At 50.2% G+C, this 17,708-nt stretch overlaps 1 protein-coding gene across 4 annotated transcripts; it reads right to left on the bottom strand.

Annotated features, from left to right (window-relative positions):
• Nucleotides 1-5,637: 5,637 nt before the first annotated feature.
• Nucleotides 5,638-16,559, bottom strand: MFSD1 (major facilitator superfamily domain containing 1). 4 transcript variants are annotated; one of them, XM_058030929.1, is made up of 17 exons: nucleotides 16,455-16,559; nucleotides 16,311-16,363; nucleotides 15,618-15,730; nucleotides 15,203-15,245; nucleotides 14,538-14,605; nucleotides 14,093-14,201; nucleotides 13,561-13,663; nucleotides 12,825-12,923; nucleotides 12,273-12,384; nucleotides 11,753-11,809; nucleotides 11,078-11,234; nucleotides 10,127-10,224; nucleotides 9,188-9,300; nucleotides 8,759-8,806; nucleotides 8,574-8,634; nucleotides 7,031-7,145; nucleotides 5,638-6,805 (listed from the first exon to the last, which is right to left on the bottom strand). In XM_058030929.1, the coding sequence occupies exons 1-17, from the start codon at nucleotides 16,471-16,473 to the stop codon at nucleotides 6,746-6,748; spliced, it is 1,428 nt and encodes a 475-aa protein (XP_057886912.1). In that variant the 5' UTR covers nucleotides 16,474-16,559; the 3' UTR covers nucleotides 5,638-6,745. The 4 variants fall into 4 exon arrangements, with proteins under 4 accessions (XP_057886912.1, XP_057886913.1, XP_057886914.1 ...); XM_058030930.1 differs by lacking the exon at nucleotides 7,031-7,145; XM_058030931.1 differs by lacking the exons at nucleotides 5,638-6,805; nucleotides 7,031-7,145 and adding an exon at nucleotides 7,324-7,931.
• Nucleotides 16,560-17,708: the final 1,149 nt, after the last annotated feature.

The raw sequence follows: 17,708 nt of genomic DNA, 5'->3' as shown, positions 1-17,708 counted from the left end.
AACTCTCCATATCACCAGGATATTCCCTTTTCTTTGCCATTTACAGAACTCTCCATATCACCAGGATATTCCCTTTTCTGCCATTTAGAACTCTCCATATCACCAGGATATTCCCTTTTCTTTGCCATTTACAGAACTCTCCATATCACCAGGATATTCCCTTTTCCTGTCATTTACAGAACTCTCCATATCACCAGGATATTCCCTTTTCCTCCATTTACAGAACTCTCCACATCACCAGGATATTCCCTTTTTCCTCCATTTACAGAACTCTCCATTCCCTCTCCTTTCATGAGCAGAGGGGTGACTCTGGAGCCACCAGGGCAGTTTCCCAACAAGGAATAAACAACCTTTAAATGTCATTTAAGCACTCCCAAGGGCTCCATGAGCTCCTCCAAGCTCTGGTTGAGCTGCTGAGTCCCTCCAGGACCCCTGGGAATGGGAACATTTCATTTCCATGGATTGGAGACATTTCATTTCCATGGATAACCAGGCCAGCCAGCCCAGCCCAGCATCCCAGGCACGTCCCACAACATCTGCACTTTGGTGAAATGCCCAAAAACCAGGAGGAACCAAAGCTCCAGCAGTGCAGAGCCACAGGATGGATCCCTCACGTTCCCCAAGCCCTCAGACTGCCCTGGAAATCCAAATTTCTGCTCAGCTCCTGCTTTTCCCTCTGGAATACCTGACCACAACCCACACCCAGTATTTCTGACTCCTGGCAGATTAGGGGCTTGTGTTTACAGTGAAATAACCAAAAACCAGGAGAATCCAAAATTCCAGCAGTGCAGAACCAAGAGGCAGAGCCCCTCCTGCCCCTCAAGCTCTCAGACTGCCCTGGAAACCCAAATTTCTGCTTTCAGCTCCTGCTTTTCCCCCCTAGAACATTTCACCACAACCCACACCCAATATTTCTGACACCGAACACACTGAGGCCTCATGAAATGACCAAAAACCAGAGGGAACCAAAATCCAGCAGTGCAGAGCCACAGGATGGATCCCTCACGCTCCCCAAGCCCTCAGACTGCCCTGGAAATCCAAATTCCTGCTCCCAGCTCCTGCTTTTCCCCCTGGGCTGTTTGACCCAGCCCTCCTGGCACTGTGGTTATTTTAAACACACTTTCAATAAACTGCCCAAGTTGATGCAGTTGGAGCCTGCAAATAAACGAGCTCATTAAACACCCCTGGCACTCAGCAGCATCTCTGGTGGCCAATCCCAGCTCGGGCAGGGCTGTAATTTATAACTTTGATGCCCATTTAATCTGCCCATAACCATCAATCTCTGATTTTTATTGCCCCGTTCTGCAGCCTGAGCAGAAAAGCTGCTCCAATTAGGCCCTCCCAGAGCGACTCTCACAAATAAATACTGGCTTTAGTGTCCCACAGCACAGCTCCCTGGGATCCAGTTCTTATTCAGGAATAACAGAGCTGGGGAAGAGCTTGGTGATGGCAAAAGCAGCCCCAAAAGGGCTGGGGAGCTGCTCTGGGCAGCCCAGAGGGCACCAGGAGGTTTTGGGGTGTGAGATCCCACAAGTGACCCCTCAGAGGGATGGGAGATCCCACAGAGCTGCAGCTGGGCCCAGGTTCAGCCCCAGCAGGGAAATGGGAATGTTGGGAATGATGCCTGGAGCAGGGGAGGCTGCCAGGAAATAAACCAGAGGGAGCCCATTGATACCCAGTGGTGCCAGGCTGCCATTCATCCAGCCCAGCCCAGGGAGCTGCTGAAGGAGGAGCTGGAATTGTGATTTTCCTCTGTATATCCAAAGGAAAATCATAATTCCAGCTCAGAGCTGGACCCTGCACCCTCTGGAGCAGCAGATCCCTCCTGCAAGGCTCTCCTGGGGAAGAGCATTTCCCACTGAGGGTGAAAATCCAGCTTTGGTCCCAGCCAGGGAAACAAATGCAAGCACCTGAACTGCTGCCCTTGAGGCCTTGATTCCTTCTGGGACTGCCCCTGAGCTCCTGATTCATTCCTGCAGCCCTGGGAATGCCCCTGAGCTCCTGATTCCTGGGAATTCCTCTGAGCTCCTGATTCCTGGGGATTCCTCTGAGCTCCTGATTCCTGGGGATGCCCCCGAGCTCCTGATTCATTCCTGCAGCCTCTCAGGGGGAACTGCTCTGGGCAATCTCTGCTGTGTCCATAAAAAACCTCGGGCAGGGATCACAGCAGCAGCTCTGGAACTGCTGCATCAGATCCAAGCTGGGTTTTCTACCTCAAAAGCACAGATTGATCCCCCAGAAAAGCCCCAGTTTGGGAATGAGAACCTTGCTGGCAGCACTGGGCAGGGGATGTGCTCCCGAATCCCTTTGGTTCACTGGGAGGCCAATTGCTGACTGTGTCAGGCAGTGCTCCAGTGATGGATTCCAAAAGGATGTGCAGGGCAATCAGGCTCTGCTCCCGAGGGCACTAATTGGGTTAAGCTCATCAGCAAACCCTGGAGAGCAGCAGCCTGGCAAAGGGAGAGCAGGAAGGGCAGGAAAGGGGAAGGGAAAAAAAATTATTCCGTTCAAAGGGGAAAATGTGAGTCTGTGGATTGTGCCCTTCATGTGACACCCTTAAAACGGTCAATGGGAACAGAAATGGCACAGGAAGGGATGGGTGGGCACTGTGGGAGTGCCAGCGTGCTGGAATGGTTTGGAGGGACCTCAAAGCCCATCCAGGGCCATAGCAGGGACACCTCCCACTGTCCCAGTGTCCAACCTGGCCTGGGCACTGCCAGGGACAGGGGAATCCTTGGGGAATCCCATCCCAGCCCTGCCCACCCTCCCAGGGAGGATTCCTGCCCAGCATCCCCCCAGCCCAGCCCCTGGCACTGCCCCAAGCCAGTTCCAGGACACTCTGGGACAGGAGGAGCTCCCTGTGCCCAAATACCCCAAACAATTCCAGGACAGGAGGAGCTCCCTGTGCCCAAATATCCCAAACAACTCCAGGCCAGGAGGAGCTCCCTGTGCCCAAATACCCCAAACAATTCCAGGTCAGGAGGAGCTCCCTGTGCCCAAATATCCCAAACAATTCCAGGCCAGGAGGAGCTCCCTGTGCCCAAATACCCCAAACAATTCCAGGACAATTCCAGGACAGGAGGAGCTCCCTGTGCCCAAATATCCCAAACAATTCCAGGACACTCTGGGGCAGGAGGAGCTCCCTGTGCCCCAAATACCCCAAACAATTCCAGGACAATTCCAGGCCAGGAGGAGCTCCCTGTGCCCCGAATACCCCAAACAATTCCAAGGACTGCCCCAGCAGCCACCTCTGCTCTCATTCCCCATTTGGAGCCATTACAGAAGGAAAGGGTTGGATTTGCTTCCCCTGCAGCAGAACAAAGCCCAGAATTCCAAACTCCAGCAGCACCAGTGAGAGATTTTCCCTGGGTTCAGCTCTGAAATAACACTGGCATTACAGCCAGTCCATCATCTACCACTGGATCCATGTCAGAGTCCCAGGCAGGGAAATCCATCCGTGGAATGAGGAGCTGCTGCATTTCCATGGAGCCTGGAGTGCCAGCTGTCCCCCCAGCTCTCCCTGTGTCCATCCCTCATTCCTGACACCTGTCCTGAGCTGGGATGATGGACAAAAATCTCACCTCACTCTCACTGCAAACTGCTTGCAGGGATTTCTTTAATCTGAAATCCTGGGAAATTTGCTTTAGGCAGCTCCTCTAAGCAATGCATTTTCTGATGGGATGGGAAATCAAGGTTTGCTCTGGATTTCATCTTCATGGGGGTCTGGAATGCAGGGTGGGCAATGAGGGACACCCAGAAACCTCCTCTGGCCTAACAGATCCAAGCTGATTTGTTGCTACTGCTACACTGTAAAATAAACCCCAAAATCCATATACAAAAATATCCAATAAAATCAGAAATCCATGTAATGCTTACCTGCAGATACTCTGGGAATAAAGTTGGGTTTTTAACGAGATCCTGGAGTTGAAGGAAATCTCCATCAGGATTGAGGGGACAGCTGAGATGTCCCTCTGGGTTTGCCCCAGCCCCAAATGAGCATTTCCCCCCAGCTGCCAGGAGGCTGCTCCTTCCCTGACCTTTTTTGATATATTATATCAAATATATATTTTATATATTATATATATTATATATTTTATATATTATTATATATTCCATCCCATTCCAGCTGCCAGCAGGGATGTGGGGTGTGCCAGCTCCACCAGGGCTCAATCTCTGCCCTTCCCAGCTGTGCCCACACACACAGAGCTTTATAAACTCGTTAACAACTCCATTAATTAAGGGCTAACGTTGATTGGGATCATTTGAGGAGCAGCCCCGTGTTCACAGAGCCACAGCTGCAAGATCCAAACGCCAGGAGGAGCAGCTTGGGCAGGGGGAACAGAGCAGGAGTTTTTCCCTTCTGTTCCCTGCAGGCCCCACCTTTGGCTTGGAGAACAGAGAGGTTCAGCCCTAAATCCCAAAGGAATGAGGAAGTTTTCCTCCAAAGGTCAGGCCCAGCTGGATCAGACAAAGCTCATCCACCAGAAGCTCCCCGAGCCCACTCAGGAACAGGAGGAGCAACCACAGAATCCCGGGATCCCTGAGCTGGAAAAGCCCTCCCAGCCCATGAGTGCAACCTGTGCCTGATCCCCACCCTGTGCCAGCCCAGAGCTCTGGGGACACCCCAGGAGTTGCTGGGACACCTCCAGGGATGGGTGTCCCACCCTCCCTGCCGAGCCCCGAGCTCCCTTTCCATGGGGAAATTCCTGCTGCTGTCCACCCTGAGCTAAAACCCAGATTCACCCACCTGGAGATAAACTCAGTCCAAGAGGGCGAGGGATTGAGGTGCTTTTCCCAAAGGCTGGACTCTATCCCATGGAATCCCAGACTGGGTTGGGCTGGAAGGATCCTAAATCCACCCAGCCATGGGCAGGGACCCTTTGCACCACCGCTGGGCACTGCCAGGGATGGGCACCCGTGCCAGGGCCGGGCCGTGCCAATCGGGCACAGAACGAACCCAACCCCAGCCCGGAATTTTGGATCCCAATTTCCCCATCGCCGACACCCCGAGGCAGCGCGGGCCGGTGCTGACCTCTAGTGAGGGATGCCTGGGAAAGGGAGAATTCCCGGGATAAACCTCCCGTCCCACCGTGCCCCATCCCTGCCCCTCCTGCCAAAGGCTCCTCGGGCACTGGCACAGAGCGGGTTATGAGGAACTGGCACAATAAATCTCCGGTTTTGAGATATTCTCAATAAATGTGTCCCCGTGAGGGTTAAAGCCGTTTCCACTGCAGCTCACAGGGGAATTTGTCCCCCAGGACTGGGGCAGGACCCTGAAGGGAGCAGCAGTGAAACCAAAACAGGAACTGCAGGGCTGGAAATGCAGCCTGGAGGGAACAGCAGAGCAGCTCCTCCTCCCACCAGAACGTGGCAGAGTTCAAGGGAAGCAGGAGAGCAAAATTCAATTTAATTCTCTCCCTCCCAGCAGTGGGGGCAGCTTTGCCTTTGGATCCTCAAAGAGAAACGTGTCCCAAACTCTCCACCATTCTCAGGGAAAAAATATCCTCAACAACCCCCAAAGGCAGCAACAGAACCCTCAACAAGCAAAAACCATGGGGGCCAGTGTCCAGTGGAAGGTTTTATTTAAAAACACCCAAAATTCACAATCCTACAGGGAAACCAGCCAGCCAAGGCTCTGAGGGGCCAGCAAGCACCAGTAAAACCAGCACAGCTCAGGGCAGGGAGCTCCCAAGCTGCTGCTCTGCTTTTGTCCTTCAGAATCCACAACTCTCACCCAAAGGTCCTTCAGGAAAATGAGATTTTTCCAGGGACATCAAAGAAATCTCCACTGAAAAGTCTCTTTTAAAACCAACTTTAAGACTGTGAGCTCTGCTTAAATTAAAAAGATTAAATTAAGAATATTCTACATCAAATGCAGCATTTTTATCCTAGCAGACTCCTCCACCTGCAGCCAAACACAGGGAAAGGCTCCTGAGCTTCTTGTGGCACACAGAATTCCCTGCAGCCATCCCAGGAAATTCCCCATTCCTGGGGCTCCACAAACCTCCTGTACAGTAAGATCTGCTCTCTTCTCAGGGGTAATTGATCCAATTACCTCGAGGAGTAATTAAACCAAAGCCAAGGGCACCCTGCAGGAGCTCTGGGAACTGAATGAAATGAAATTCCCACTGAAACGATGGGAAAATGATGAGTTCCACCATGGAATTCAAGGCTTTTCCCTCTGGAAGCAAAACTCAGTTCTTGCTTTAACTCTTTTTATAGTTTTTAGTCATTAACTCTTAAAAACAAATCAGTTTTCACATTACTCAGGCTTGGAGAGGTTATTGCTGTTAGTGCCCTGGGACAAATTCCAAGGTGAACACTTTTTGTCCTTCTGGAATTGGAGATTCCTCTGCAATACTCACTTGGGAGCTCTTCCTCACCTTCTCTCAGGAAAACAAATCAGAGCCATGAGGGGGTCCAAGAGAGGCTGGGAATCCCCACCTCCATCCAGGCTCACCCCAATCCAATGATTGAATTTTCCCATTTCACAGCCAGAGATCAAATCCTGGCCCTGGCCCAGCTACTCACGGAGTATGTGAGACAGGAGGCTGGAGCAGCTACTCAGAGGTTCCAGCAGAGCCACAGTTCCCATCAGGATCTCTGCACTGCCCAGGCAGGAGGAGTTTGAGGCAATATTTGAAATCTAGGATCTAGGCTGGCAGCAAAGCACGGAGCATCTGCTGGTGCTGGGCTCTGTGGCCCAGGAAATTCAGATATTCCTGCTTCTCCAAGGGCCAAGCTGCTATTTCAGCACACTTCTGTGGGCCAGGGTTGAGAAACAGGAGGAGTAATGAGCTGGGAGCTGCAAAAAAATAAAATTAAGACATTCCTCAGCTTCTGAGGTGGGCCAGCCTTTGACCCCTTTCTTTCATTCCATTTTTAATTATTGGGAGATTTCCTTCTGAGACCAAATCCCAGGAATTTCACTCAGAAGTGCAGCTGCTGGCTGTTAAAACCAGGCAAACTCTTTAAATAAACCCCTGATTATTCTGGTTTTGGATTGTCTGTGACCCCCTGTTAGTGATACCTGAGCTCCAAGCCTGGACAGGTATTTATTCCTTAAACTAAAGGCATCAGCTTTTGGCAGCAATTTTGCCAAATCATCTTCGTTCTGCCTTCTGAGCCTCTCCTGCTCTTCTGCTCTGCAAAAGAAAAGTGGCAGAAAGGTGTTTGCCCTGAGGGAAAACCTGCCCAGCAGGGAATTGTTGGAATATTATTTAATAGTTTAATATTGTTATTTTAATAGCTAGGAAATGTTCTGGGGTATCAGGTGAATGAGCATGAGATCAATAATTCAGTGTAAATAAAGAGAGAGGCTGATTTCTGCAGGTTCCTTTTATTTCGCTCCAAGATTTCAGTAGAAAGAGAAACCTTTTGCTTTTTCCCAGATTACAACGTGCTCAGGGAGTTCTGTAACATTTTTTCTATCTATTAAACAAACTTTCATCCTTAAAATAAACATTACAATACAAAGAGAATCCAGAAGGCAATAAAAGACTGCTCAGCAGTCTCAGAGTTCAGAAATCTACAAAAAAACAAAAGTCCCTTTGAGCATCTGTGGCTCTTTTTGCATTGTGTTGAAAGGACACAAGCCCAAAGCTGGAAATACATTTAAAAAGTGGATTTTGCATTTAGACAGTGACAGAAGCAGCAGCAGTGAGCCGTGGGAGCTCTGGGTGAGAACACAAAATGCTTTTTGCTCAAATCTCCACCTGTGAGCACAGGGGGGCTGAGCCTCACTCCAGGTGCCTGTGGGGAGCAGAGCTCAGCCCAGCAGGAAAAGGAATTTTGGCATTGCTGAAACACAGCAGGGGCTGAGGCAGGGCTGGAACCCCAGGGCTGAGAGATCTTCCAGAGAGCTCCAGAGCAAGCCCAGCCCTGCTGCTGGAGCTCCCACCTGGCAGGGCTTTGCTACTCAACTTTCCTTTCTGAAAGAAACAGGGGACAACAATTACTGCAAACCCTGCCCTGGGGGACCAGACCCCACAGAATCCCTGAATGGTTACTGAGATGGGACATCCCAGAATTGTTACTGAGATGGGGCAACCCAAACCCCACAGAATCCCTGAATTGTTACACAAGGGTGACAAACACTGAGATGGGGCAGCCCAGATCCCACAGAATCCCTGGAATTGTTACATGTGGGTGACACACACTGGATTTGGGACATCCCAAACCCCACAGAATCCCTGAATGGTTACATGTGGGTGACAAACACTGAGATGGGACACCCCAAACCCCACAGAATCCCTGAATTGTTACACAAGGGTGACACACACTGGATTTGGGACATCCTAAACCCCATCAGTGCTGTGATTTAGGCTCAAACCACCACATTTTGTATCAGTTTGAGGCCACTGAAATAAAGGAGGGTAAAGAGGAACAGGGCCAGGAAAGGAGACCTGGATAATGCTGCCTCAAATATTGACTCACAGGAGGCAGGATATGAAATCCTGAAACAGACTAAATAAAATAAATCCACCAGAAATCAGACTGGAGAAATGATCTGCTTAATCCCTCCAGGACAAACCCTTCCCAAGGCCAGTGACATTTGCTGGCTCTGTACTTACTCAGAAGCAGCTGCTTTTTGCAGTTTTGCCCTTTTCTTTGCAGACCAGTTGAGATCCCCACCTGTAAGAGCAGCAATGGGCACTGAGACCTTTAAAACTCCCCCAGGAGCTCTCAGGGCACTGGGAAAGCAGAAGAATGGTTCCACAGAGGCACAAAGTGAGGCAAGGAGCAGTTGCAGACTCACCTGTGAGGTGATTCACAAAGTACAGCATGACCACAGCTAGCAGTGACACTGCAAAGGCAAAGGGACAGCCTTAGCTGACAATAAATGAACAGGTTTAACCCAAGATCTTCATGGTGGCTCTGACTCAGAGGAGTTTCTGCTTTTGTAAATCTCCCTGTGCTCACAGCACGTGGTAATTCAGAAAGGATTTTAATTTTAAACTTATAATTTACACTTTAAAAGGATTATTTGTCCACTTCCACTCAATTTTTTAAACACTGAAACTCTCCATGTTTCAAGGAAGCCCCAAGCACTTCACTGGCTGTGAGCTCACCCCAACACTGCCCCAGCTGGCACCTCTAGAACAGGAATGGTTTCTGTTTTCCAGGAATGTGAACCAAAGAGCCCCATGAAGCTCCCTGAGCCCCCCCCAGTGTGTTCCACACTCACAGCACACACAGGCACTGAAGAAGACCTCCAGGAACAGGTATCCCCTGGTGTCCAGGATCATGCCAGCTGCTATGGCAATCACTGCCAGGCCCAGGTTCTGGATGGACTGCATGCTGGGACAGAGCAGAACAGCAGGGATTGCTTTGCTCAGGAAAATGGATTTTCATTTCCTCAGTGGCACTGAGCCCATGGGGGCTGCACTGCCCCCATTTGCTGGGACATGGGGAAGCTCCTGTGCCTCCCCCAGCCCCAGGCTCTGTCCCAAGCCCCATCCCAGAGCAGCCAGGAGCTCCTGGAACAGCCTTGAGGAGCTGGAACCAGGAATGGGTTGGATCTGCTCAGACTCAGTGGTTCCAGAGTGCCAGGGACCAGGGGATGGGGTGGGATGGAAGGACCTTGAAGCTCCCCCAGGGCCATGGGCAGGGACAGCTCCCACTGCCCAGGGTCAGCCTGGCCTGGGACACTGCCAGGATCCAGGCTCTGGGAATCCCCCCCAGCCCCTCCCCACCGTCCCAGGGAGGAATTCCTTCCCAATGTCCCATCTCAATCTCTCCTCACTGAGTTTAAACCATTCCCCTTTGTCCTGGCACTGCAGCTCCTTGTCCAAGGTTCCTCCCCAGCTCTCCTGCAGGTTCCTTTCCCTGGAATTCCCAGTTCCCAAACCCCACCCATCCCTGCCCTCTGGCAGCCAGAGCCCTTCCCTGGGTCCTGTCCCCAGTCCCTGCCCAGCTCTCCTGCAGGCTCCCTTCACTGGAATGCCCAATTCCCAACCTCCCACCATCCCTGTCCCTGTCCTTGTGTCCTGTCCCTCCCTGCCTTGTCCCCAGCCCCTGCCCAGCTCTCCTGCAGGCTCCCTTCACTGGAATCCCCAATTCCCAACCTCCCACCATCCCTGTCCCTCCCCTGCAGGGTGCTCAGTCCCAGCCCTGCCATACTCACAAGCCATAGGCAGTTCCCAGCTGGTGCTCGGGCACCACAAAGGCCACCATGGGCCACAGGGCACAGGCCAGCAGGGAATAGGCCACGCCCAGCAGGCACTGGGGACACAGGGACACGGGGACAGGTCACAGCAGGGCCCCCTGCCAGCTGCAGCCACCACAAACCCACACATCCCCTCCCTTCCTCCCAACAAGGAGCTCAAGAAATGCTCTGTGCAGTGAAATTGTAAATAAATATCCACAACTGGAGCTTCTGCTTCCAGGAATGAGCACTAAAATTAACTCTGTTAATTTAAATTAGTTAATGAATGAGCACCCAGAGCTGCACCTCACTGGAAAAATGCTTGAAAATCCAAGTTTTTAATCCCTGCCCCACTGATGAGCACCATCATCCTCAGCTCCAAACAAACATGTCAGGAAATCTGCCCTCAATAATGCAGATTCTTACTGAGCTTCCAACCAGCACATTACAGGCAGTCTGAGTAACAGTAATAAGCTTCAGAAATAAAATAAAATAAAAGAACAGTTTTTAGGAGAAAAGTGAGCAGTTTGTATAATGGTAATAACCTTCAGAAATATATTAAAATAACAATTTTTAGGAGAAAAGTGAGCAGTTTGAGTAATAGTAATAACCTTCAGAAATAAACTAAAAGAACAATTCTTAGGAGAAAAGTGAGCACCTGGCACAGGAATTTAGTAATACAGTGAGGAGTCTTTTCCACCTCACAATATATACAATAATTCAGTGCCAACCCCATTGCTTATTTTATATTTATGAAAAAATATTGATATTTTATTTCTATTTAGGTCTGAATCCCAGAAAGAAATATCTGATATTTTATATCTATTTAGGTTTAAATCCCAGAATAAATATTTGCTATTTTATTTCTATTTAGGGCTAAGTCCCAGAATTTAATATTTAATATTTTATTTCCATTTAGCTCTGAGTTACCATGGCTATCCAGGGGTTCCAGAAGGTGAAGGCCAGCATGATGTGTGAGGCCAGAGTGGTGACCACAGCACACAGCACCCAGATGATGTTCTTGCCCACTTTATCCACCAGCAGGCCAAACACTGGGGACATGGGGGCTGAGATGATGTACACGATGCTGCAGGAGAGGGAAATTCAGCATTTAACACCCCCAGGGCCCTTTGTGCATTCCAAGGCCAGAAGGAAAAAGCACCCCACAAAGAAATCTCAGTAATTTCGAATTTCCAAAGGGTTTGAGGACATGAAGTGCTCAGCATCCAACAGTGACAGACTCAGAGCCCAGCCAGTGTTTCCTTGTGGGGTTTTACTGCTTTGGGCTCTGGCCACATCACAAATTCACCCTCAAACTGCCCAAACTGAGTTCCTTTAGTGCTGCTATTAAACTGCTTTTATCACTCAGAAAAGAAGCACTAAATACTAAAATAAAACCCTCCAGAGCTTTTTCTTTCCAGTGTGAACATCTGTTTTTAATAAAAACCACATCCCCATTTCCCAGTTATTCCTTGGGTCGTGTGAAATTATTTCTCCACTTAAATGCAGCTCACAGGAGAGCCCAAATCTCTTCCCACCTGCCCAGAACCCAAAAATCCACCCTATACCCTGGCAGTGTTCCTTATTAAATCAAGCACCATGTACCTGTTGATTGCACTGGCTTCTTGAGGGGAAAATCGGAATTTTTCAATAAAGAAAACCCTGAGAAAAGGAAAAAAATTATTTAGAAAAATGCAGACTTAAAGGATGTGAAATCAAAATTAAGTCAGACAAAGACACGAGAATCTCATGTACAAAAATATTAAATAGAGCTTTGACACAAATATCCCAGATTTTTGTCTATAATTAATTTAGGAGCTTGCTGTCAAATTCCACTGATTTTAATTTAAGGATCATCCAAATTGCACTTTGGGGAACACATAAAAAGTCCATAACCAACATTTAACCCAAATAATGAGGTACTGGATTGTAAATATGGAAGGAATCCTACAGGACCCCAAATTCCACCCCATGTTTTAAACCTGCATCCAGTTTTCATCAGGAAATCAAACATTCCTCGTGCCCCTGAGTTTGTAATTCCCAAAGAATGTGAAGTTTTTAAGCATTTTGGTGACAAGCTTGGCCAAATTCCAGGGGAATGGCTGGAAAAGTGAGTGGCACTTACTTCCCCAGGCCAATGAAAGGGAAAATTGCAGCGTAGTAACAGACACAGATGACAAAGATGAGCCACAAGGACAGGGAGAAATCCTTCACATCTGTCAGCTTGATCACCTCTCCTGCAGGGGGGAGACACAGCATGGCAGCAGTCAGGATGGGCACAGCTGGGAGAACACCCAGTGATCCCAAACCCCACCTGCACCACAGCCCTGGCTGCAGGTTAAAGGTCCCTTCCCTCCAAACCAGTCTGGGATTCCACTGGAGCTCAAATTCAGTTTATTTTTAATTGCCCTGAGTTGTCCCACATGGAAAACCCAACCCAGCACACACTGACAGGGAGGAGCTCCGTGGTTCTGCACCCCAGCTAAAGGAAATCAACTCCAAGCAAACTCAGAACCAGTGGCACAAACTGGTGCAAACTTTTGGTTTTATAAATAAAGCAGCTGGCAGAGCATCTGCCTGCTGAGCTGGTGTTTAAAACTAAAACTCCATGTAGAAATGAGCTAAATACCTGGTGCATTGCAGGAAGGGGCAGCTCCAGCTCAGCCCCAGCACTCACCTGTTTTCCCCTGCTCCTTACAAAGCAGCTTCTCTGCCCTCCTGTCCAGGTAAGCCAGGATCAGAGCACAGCCCAGTGAGAACAGACAGGTGACCCCACCTGGGGAAGGCAACACCCCATGGTCAGCTCACAGCTCCAGCAGAGATTTGGGGTTCCAGCCCAGGCAGAGCAGGCTTTGTTGGGCATGTCAGGTACACCAAGTTTAGCACCAGCTCCAAGGGTCAGGTGTAAAACAGAGCCCTGACACGTGGCACACACCTGCCTTGGAGCACAGACATGCACATGGATTTATTTTATTTCAGTCATCACCATCACTCCTCCTCAGCTCCTCATCTGCCCCTGGCAGGAACAGAAACAAACCTGGCCTCATTCCCAACACCAAATCTCCATGCCCATGGCTCTGAGGGAAGGGAACACACCCCAAAATTGTTCAAATTCCCCTTTTACAATCAGATAACCACAGGCAAACTTTGACACTCCTCAGAAAAGTTTCCAAGCCTGTCCTTTGCTCAGAGGATGTGAAATATTCCATCTGCACAAGACACAAACTTGAACTTGGCAGCCCCAAAAATGCCACAGCATTTCAGAAGCTGCAATAACCTGACAGAAAATGAGAATATGATACAAAAGATGCTGGAATTGCTCCTTCTAAGCTCAGAGTTGTGCTGCTTTTAAGTGATTAATAAATGCTTTTCAGAGATTAATAAATCAGTAACACACAGAGAACATCACTGACCTATGAGCAGAGCCAGGCCGAGGGTGCTGGGACCAGCATAGCCCAGGAGATCCTGCACTCTGGAGTAGATCCATCCCATAATGTTCATGTTCACTGTGCTCCCCTAGGCACAACAGAGCCCCGTGAGGAACCCAGCACCTCCCAGCCCCAGGGATTCACCAGGAGGGTTTATTATTGAAATGCCACCCAGGGGACAGCAGGGAAAAGCATCCAGGGGATTCCCTGCTGGGCTGGTAACAAATCCATCATTCCAACAAGGATAAAACATCACAAACTGGAGGTTGTACAGGTCTGGAGGAGTTTTCACTGGTGAGAAGTGCATAAATCCACGAGCTCATAAACTGAGCTGAAATGAATAGATTTGAGCAAACAGGATTCCCAGCTGCCAGGAGCAGGGAAAAGCCCCTTCTGTCCCCAGGGGAGGATCCATAACCAAAATAACCCCCAGCCCCAGCAGGGTTAACCTGCAGTGGTGAAACCCCCAAAAGGAGCCCCAAAGGAGGAGCCAGCCCTTGTGCCCATGCCCACTCACAATCCTGGCCATGCTGAGCTGCAATCCAAACACCAGGTTGAGCTCCTTGCCCTTGAACCAGCTGACAGCATAGGTGTTCTGGGCCACGGCCAGGGACTCACCCCCAATCCTGCAAAAGCAAACACAGCACTGCAAAGGGCAGGACCCCAGAGAAACCCCTGTGCACAGGCTGATGGTGCACATCTGTGTACACAGAAAGCAAATGGAAGTGCAGGGACTGCAGAACAACTCCAGAGGTTTTGATTCAGCAACTCCTGGGTTTGGTTTTCTAAGTTACACAATGGAAGGAACTGGAGATCCTGCATTCCCCAGCTCCAGAGGGCTCAGAATGCTCAGTTTTGGCTCCACGTGGCAGCACTTTTCCAGGAGAGCTTTCCAGGGTTGGTTTTGGAGTTTTCCAGATGGCCTTACCTCAAAGAGCACAAATGTGCCCTTCCAGACTCACCCAAAAATGAACCTGCCCACTTCCATCAGCCAGAAGGTGTTGAACAGTGCTCCCAGAGCAAACACCACCTGCACAGCAGCAAAGGAAAATGGTGAGTGTGCATTTCAGGCACGGAACAAGGCAGAACTGGCTGAAAACAGGAACAAAAATAGGTTTCCCTTCCCACATCCATTTCCTGCTCATCTTGGTTTTTGCTCCCTCTGCTGTTCATCATCTCCAGCCTGGCCCACCTGGCACTGGGTTATCCTCAACCAATTTCACATCAAACATATAAAAATGTGGGTCCTTCCCACAGCTTCAGCCACAGTCCAAGGTGAAATGTGGATCCTTCCCACAGCTTCAGCCACATCCCAAGGTGAAATGTGGGTCCTTCCCACAGCTCCAGCCACATCCCAAGGTGAAATGTGGATCCTTCCCACAGCTTCAGCCACAGTCCAAGGTGAAATGTGGGCCCTTCCCACAGCTTCAGCCACATCCCAAGGTGAAATGTGGGTCCTTCCCACAGCTTCAGCCACATCCCAAGGTGAAATGTGGGCCCTTCCCACAATTCCAGCCACACCCCAAGGTTCCCCTTCCCACCAGAGCCCAGGGTTCTCCCATTCCAGCTCTCTACAGTGAAACCCAACCTGCAGGCCCAGCCCATGCTCTCCCTCCCTTGCACTCACCTGCCCAGCACACACAAAGATGCTGAATATTACAGTGCCCAGCCTGCAAAGAGAATAAAATCACCTCATGCACAACCACAATCCTTTATTTTCCTTACAAAACTCTATTTTAGGCCTGCAGCAGGGAAACAAGGGGAGGTGGATGGGCAGGTAAAGGGTCTGTGCCATAAATTGTGCAGCTCAATGATTCCCACAGAGAACAGGTAGTACAAAGTGCTGGGTTTGAAACAAATTTATTTAAGTTATAAAGGAAAGGAAGCTCATCTATATTGTTAAAAAAATCTTAAGTTGAGTGGGAAGAAATACTGAAGGGGTTGATTATAACCTTGAAAATCTTTATATTATAAAGTCCAAACCTCCCCTGCAGTTTTATCTCAGATTCCCTGCACACAAGGGACACCAAGGCTGCACTCACCGGATCCCAAACACTCTGTCTATCAGGAAGCCCCCAAAGAAGCACAGCACCACGTTGGGCCATGAGTACCAGGCATAGAGAGCCATGAACTGGGCTGTGTTCACCTTCATGTCCTGCACAGCACAGGGGCAGGGGGAAAAAACGTTATTGCAGAGTCAGCATTCAGGAGGAGCCAAGCAGAAACAGCATTTCCTGTAATCCACACAATTCCTGATGGGCTGGGTGGAAAGGAATTATTTTGTTCCAAGCCCTTCCACTATCAGGGGGTGCTCCAAACGGTCTAGGGCACTGCCAGGGATCTGGGGCAGCCACAGCTGCTCTGGGCACTGCCAGGGATCCACAGCTGTTCTGGGCATTGCCAGAGATCTGGGGCAGCCACAGCTGCTCTGGGCACTGCCAGGGATCCACAGCTGTTCTGGGCATTGCCAGAGATCTGGGGCAGCCACAGCTGCTCTGGGCACTGCCAGGAACCCGGGACAGCCACAGCTGCTCTGGGCACTGCCAGGAACCCGGGGCAGCCACAGCTGCTCTGAGCACCCCGTGCCAGGGCCTGCCCACCCTCGCAGGGAACAATTCCCTCCCAAATCCCAGCTCCCGTCTGCCCCCGGACTCCCTTCCCCGCTGCCCCGTTAGCCCATGCCCACACAGAATCTCACTCTCCGCGTTTCTCAAAGCGCCCTGAGCGCGACTCACCCGCTGGACCTGGGTCTGCAGAGCGGCGGGGTTATCGTAGCAGAAGTAGCTGCCTGCGGGGAGAAGGGGACACCTCAGGGCTCTGTCCTGACCCCACACCCCAACCCCCCCCGGCACACGCCGCCCCCCGGGCCCGTCCCGCACCGAATCCCAGGAAGCACATGAGGGCCAGGACGAGCAGGCGGTGCGGGAGGCGGCGAGGGTCGCAGGCGGCGGGCAGGGCGCGGGGCGGGCCGGGGGAGCCGCCGCAGCCATCGCCGCCCTCAGCGCCCAGCAGCGCCCGCTGCTCCTCCGCCATCGCGCCCGCTCACGTGACACCGCCCGCCACGTGACACCGCCCCACGTGACACCGCCCCCACGTGACACCCGCCCCACGTGACACCGCCCCACGTGACACCGCCCCACGTGACACCGTTGCCATGGCAGCGCTGGGCCGGGGCCTGCGAGAGAGGCCCCAGGGAAAAGGGAAAGCGGAACGTGAAATGAATATAAAAAAATGGAAATGGAAACTGTGAAAAACGAAGTTCCGTTTTTTACGTTTAGTAAACTTTTTAAATTTTACTAAAGTTTACTAAAAAGCCAGTATGAGACAGCAGTAAAGCAAAGGGTTAAAAACAGCCTGGCACTCCGCCAAGAGCACAGCTGCTGTTCTGCAAACACCCTTTAGTTACCAGTTCTGTTGTATCAGCCTGCTACATATCCACAGACCCCCCTGTCAGCATGATATTGTATGAAAAATCCCTTCACCAGGATCTTTTCTCCTGGGAAGCTGGGAAGCTTCAGCTTCTCCATGTTTTGCTGCTTTGGCATGGGATTTGGAGAACTGTTCATCCAGCATGGGAATTGTTTTTAATTAATGGCAAATCACAGCCAGCTGTGTGTGGTCTGTCACAGGTTTTTATTCTTCATTCTTGTTCTAGCCTTCTGGCTCCTTTCTCTTTTTTAGTATAGTTTTAATATAATATCATAAAATAATCGACCTTCTGCAAACTTGGAGTCAATTCTCATCTCTCACCTCGTCCTGGGGACCCCCACAACAACACAACACCTTCCTCATGCATAGTAAACTTTTCCCCAAATTCATTTACATGCTCTCAATGAGGCACAACCACTTGTGATTTAAGCCAAAGGATTTATTTACCTTTCCAAGGCAATAATAATTTATTTACCTTTTTGAGGTGTAGAAAGCAAAGGGCTGAGTTTTACCTGAAGAACACATTCACCTCCCAGCCACCCTGTCATGAATTTGGTAAGGAACCATGGAAGAAAGTCAAAACAACCTCTCCAAACATGCAGGTATCCTGCTGTGAATCAGTGCAGACTCCTCTGGGACATCAATCACTTCATTTCCCTTGGTACATGTCTGTTCAGAGACCTGCCAAAAGAGAAATGTGTTAA

Source organism: Melospiza georgiana, chromosome 10, assembly GCF_028018845.1.
Source record: "Melospiza georgiana isolate bMelGeo1 chromosome 10, bMelGeo1.pri, whole genome shotgun sequence".
NCBI classification, from domain to species: domain Eukaryota; kingdom Metazoa; phylum Chordata; class Aves; order Passeriformes; family Passerellidae; genus Melospiza; species Melospiza georgiana.
The sequence above is the reverse complement of the archived record's forward strand: the minus strand, read 5'-3'. Positions and strand labels throughout refer to the sequence as shown.

Bases quoted from the DNA above. Each gene is read 5' to 3' on its own strand.
- MFSD1 (XM_058030929.1), bottom strand. The intron at 15,731-16,310 runs GTGAGTCGCGCT...TGTGCTGTGCAG, and splicing joins TGCAGACCCAGGTCCAGCGG to GACATGAAGGTGAACACAGC. The intron at 11,810-12,272 runs GTAAGTGCCACT...TCCTTTTCTCAG, and splicing joins CCTTTCATTGGCCTGGGGAA to GGTTTTCTTTATTGAAAAAT.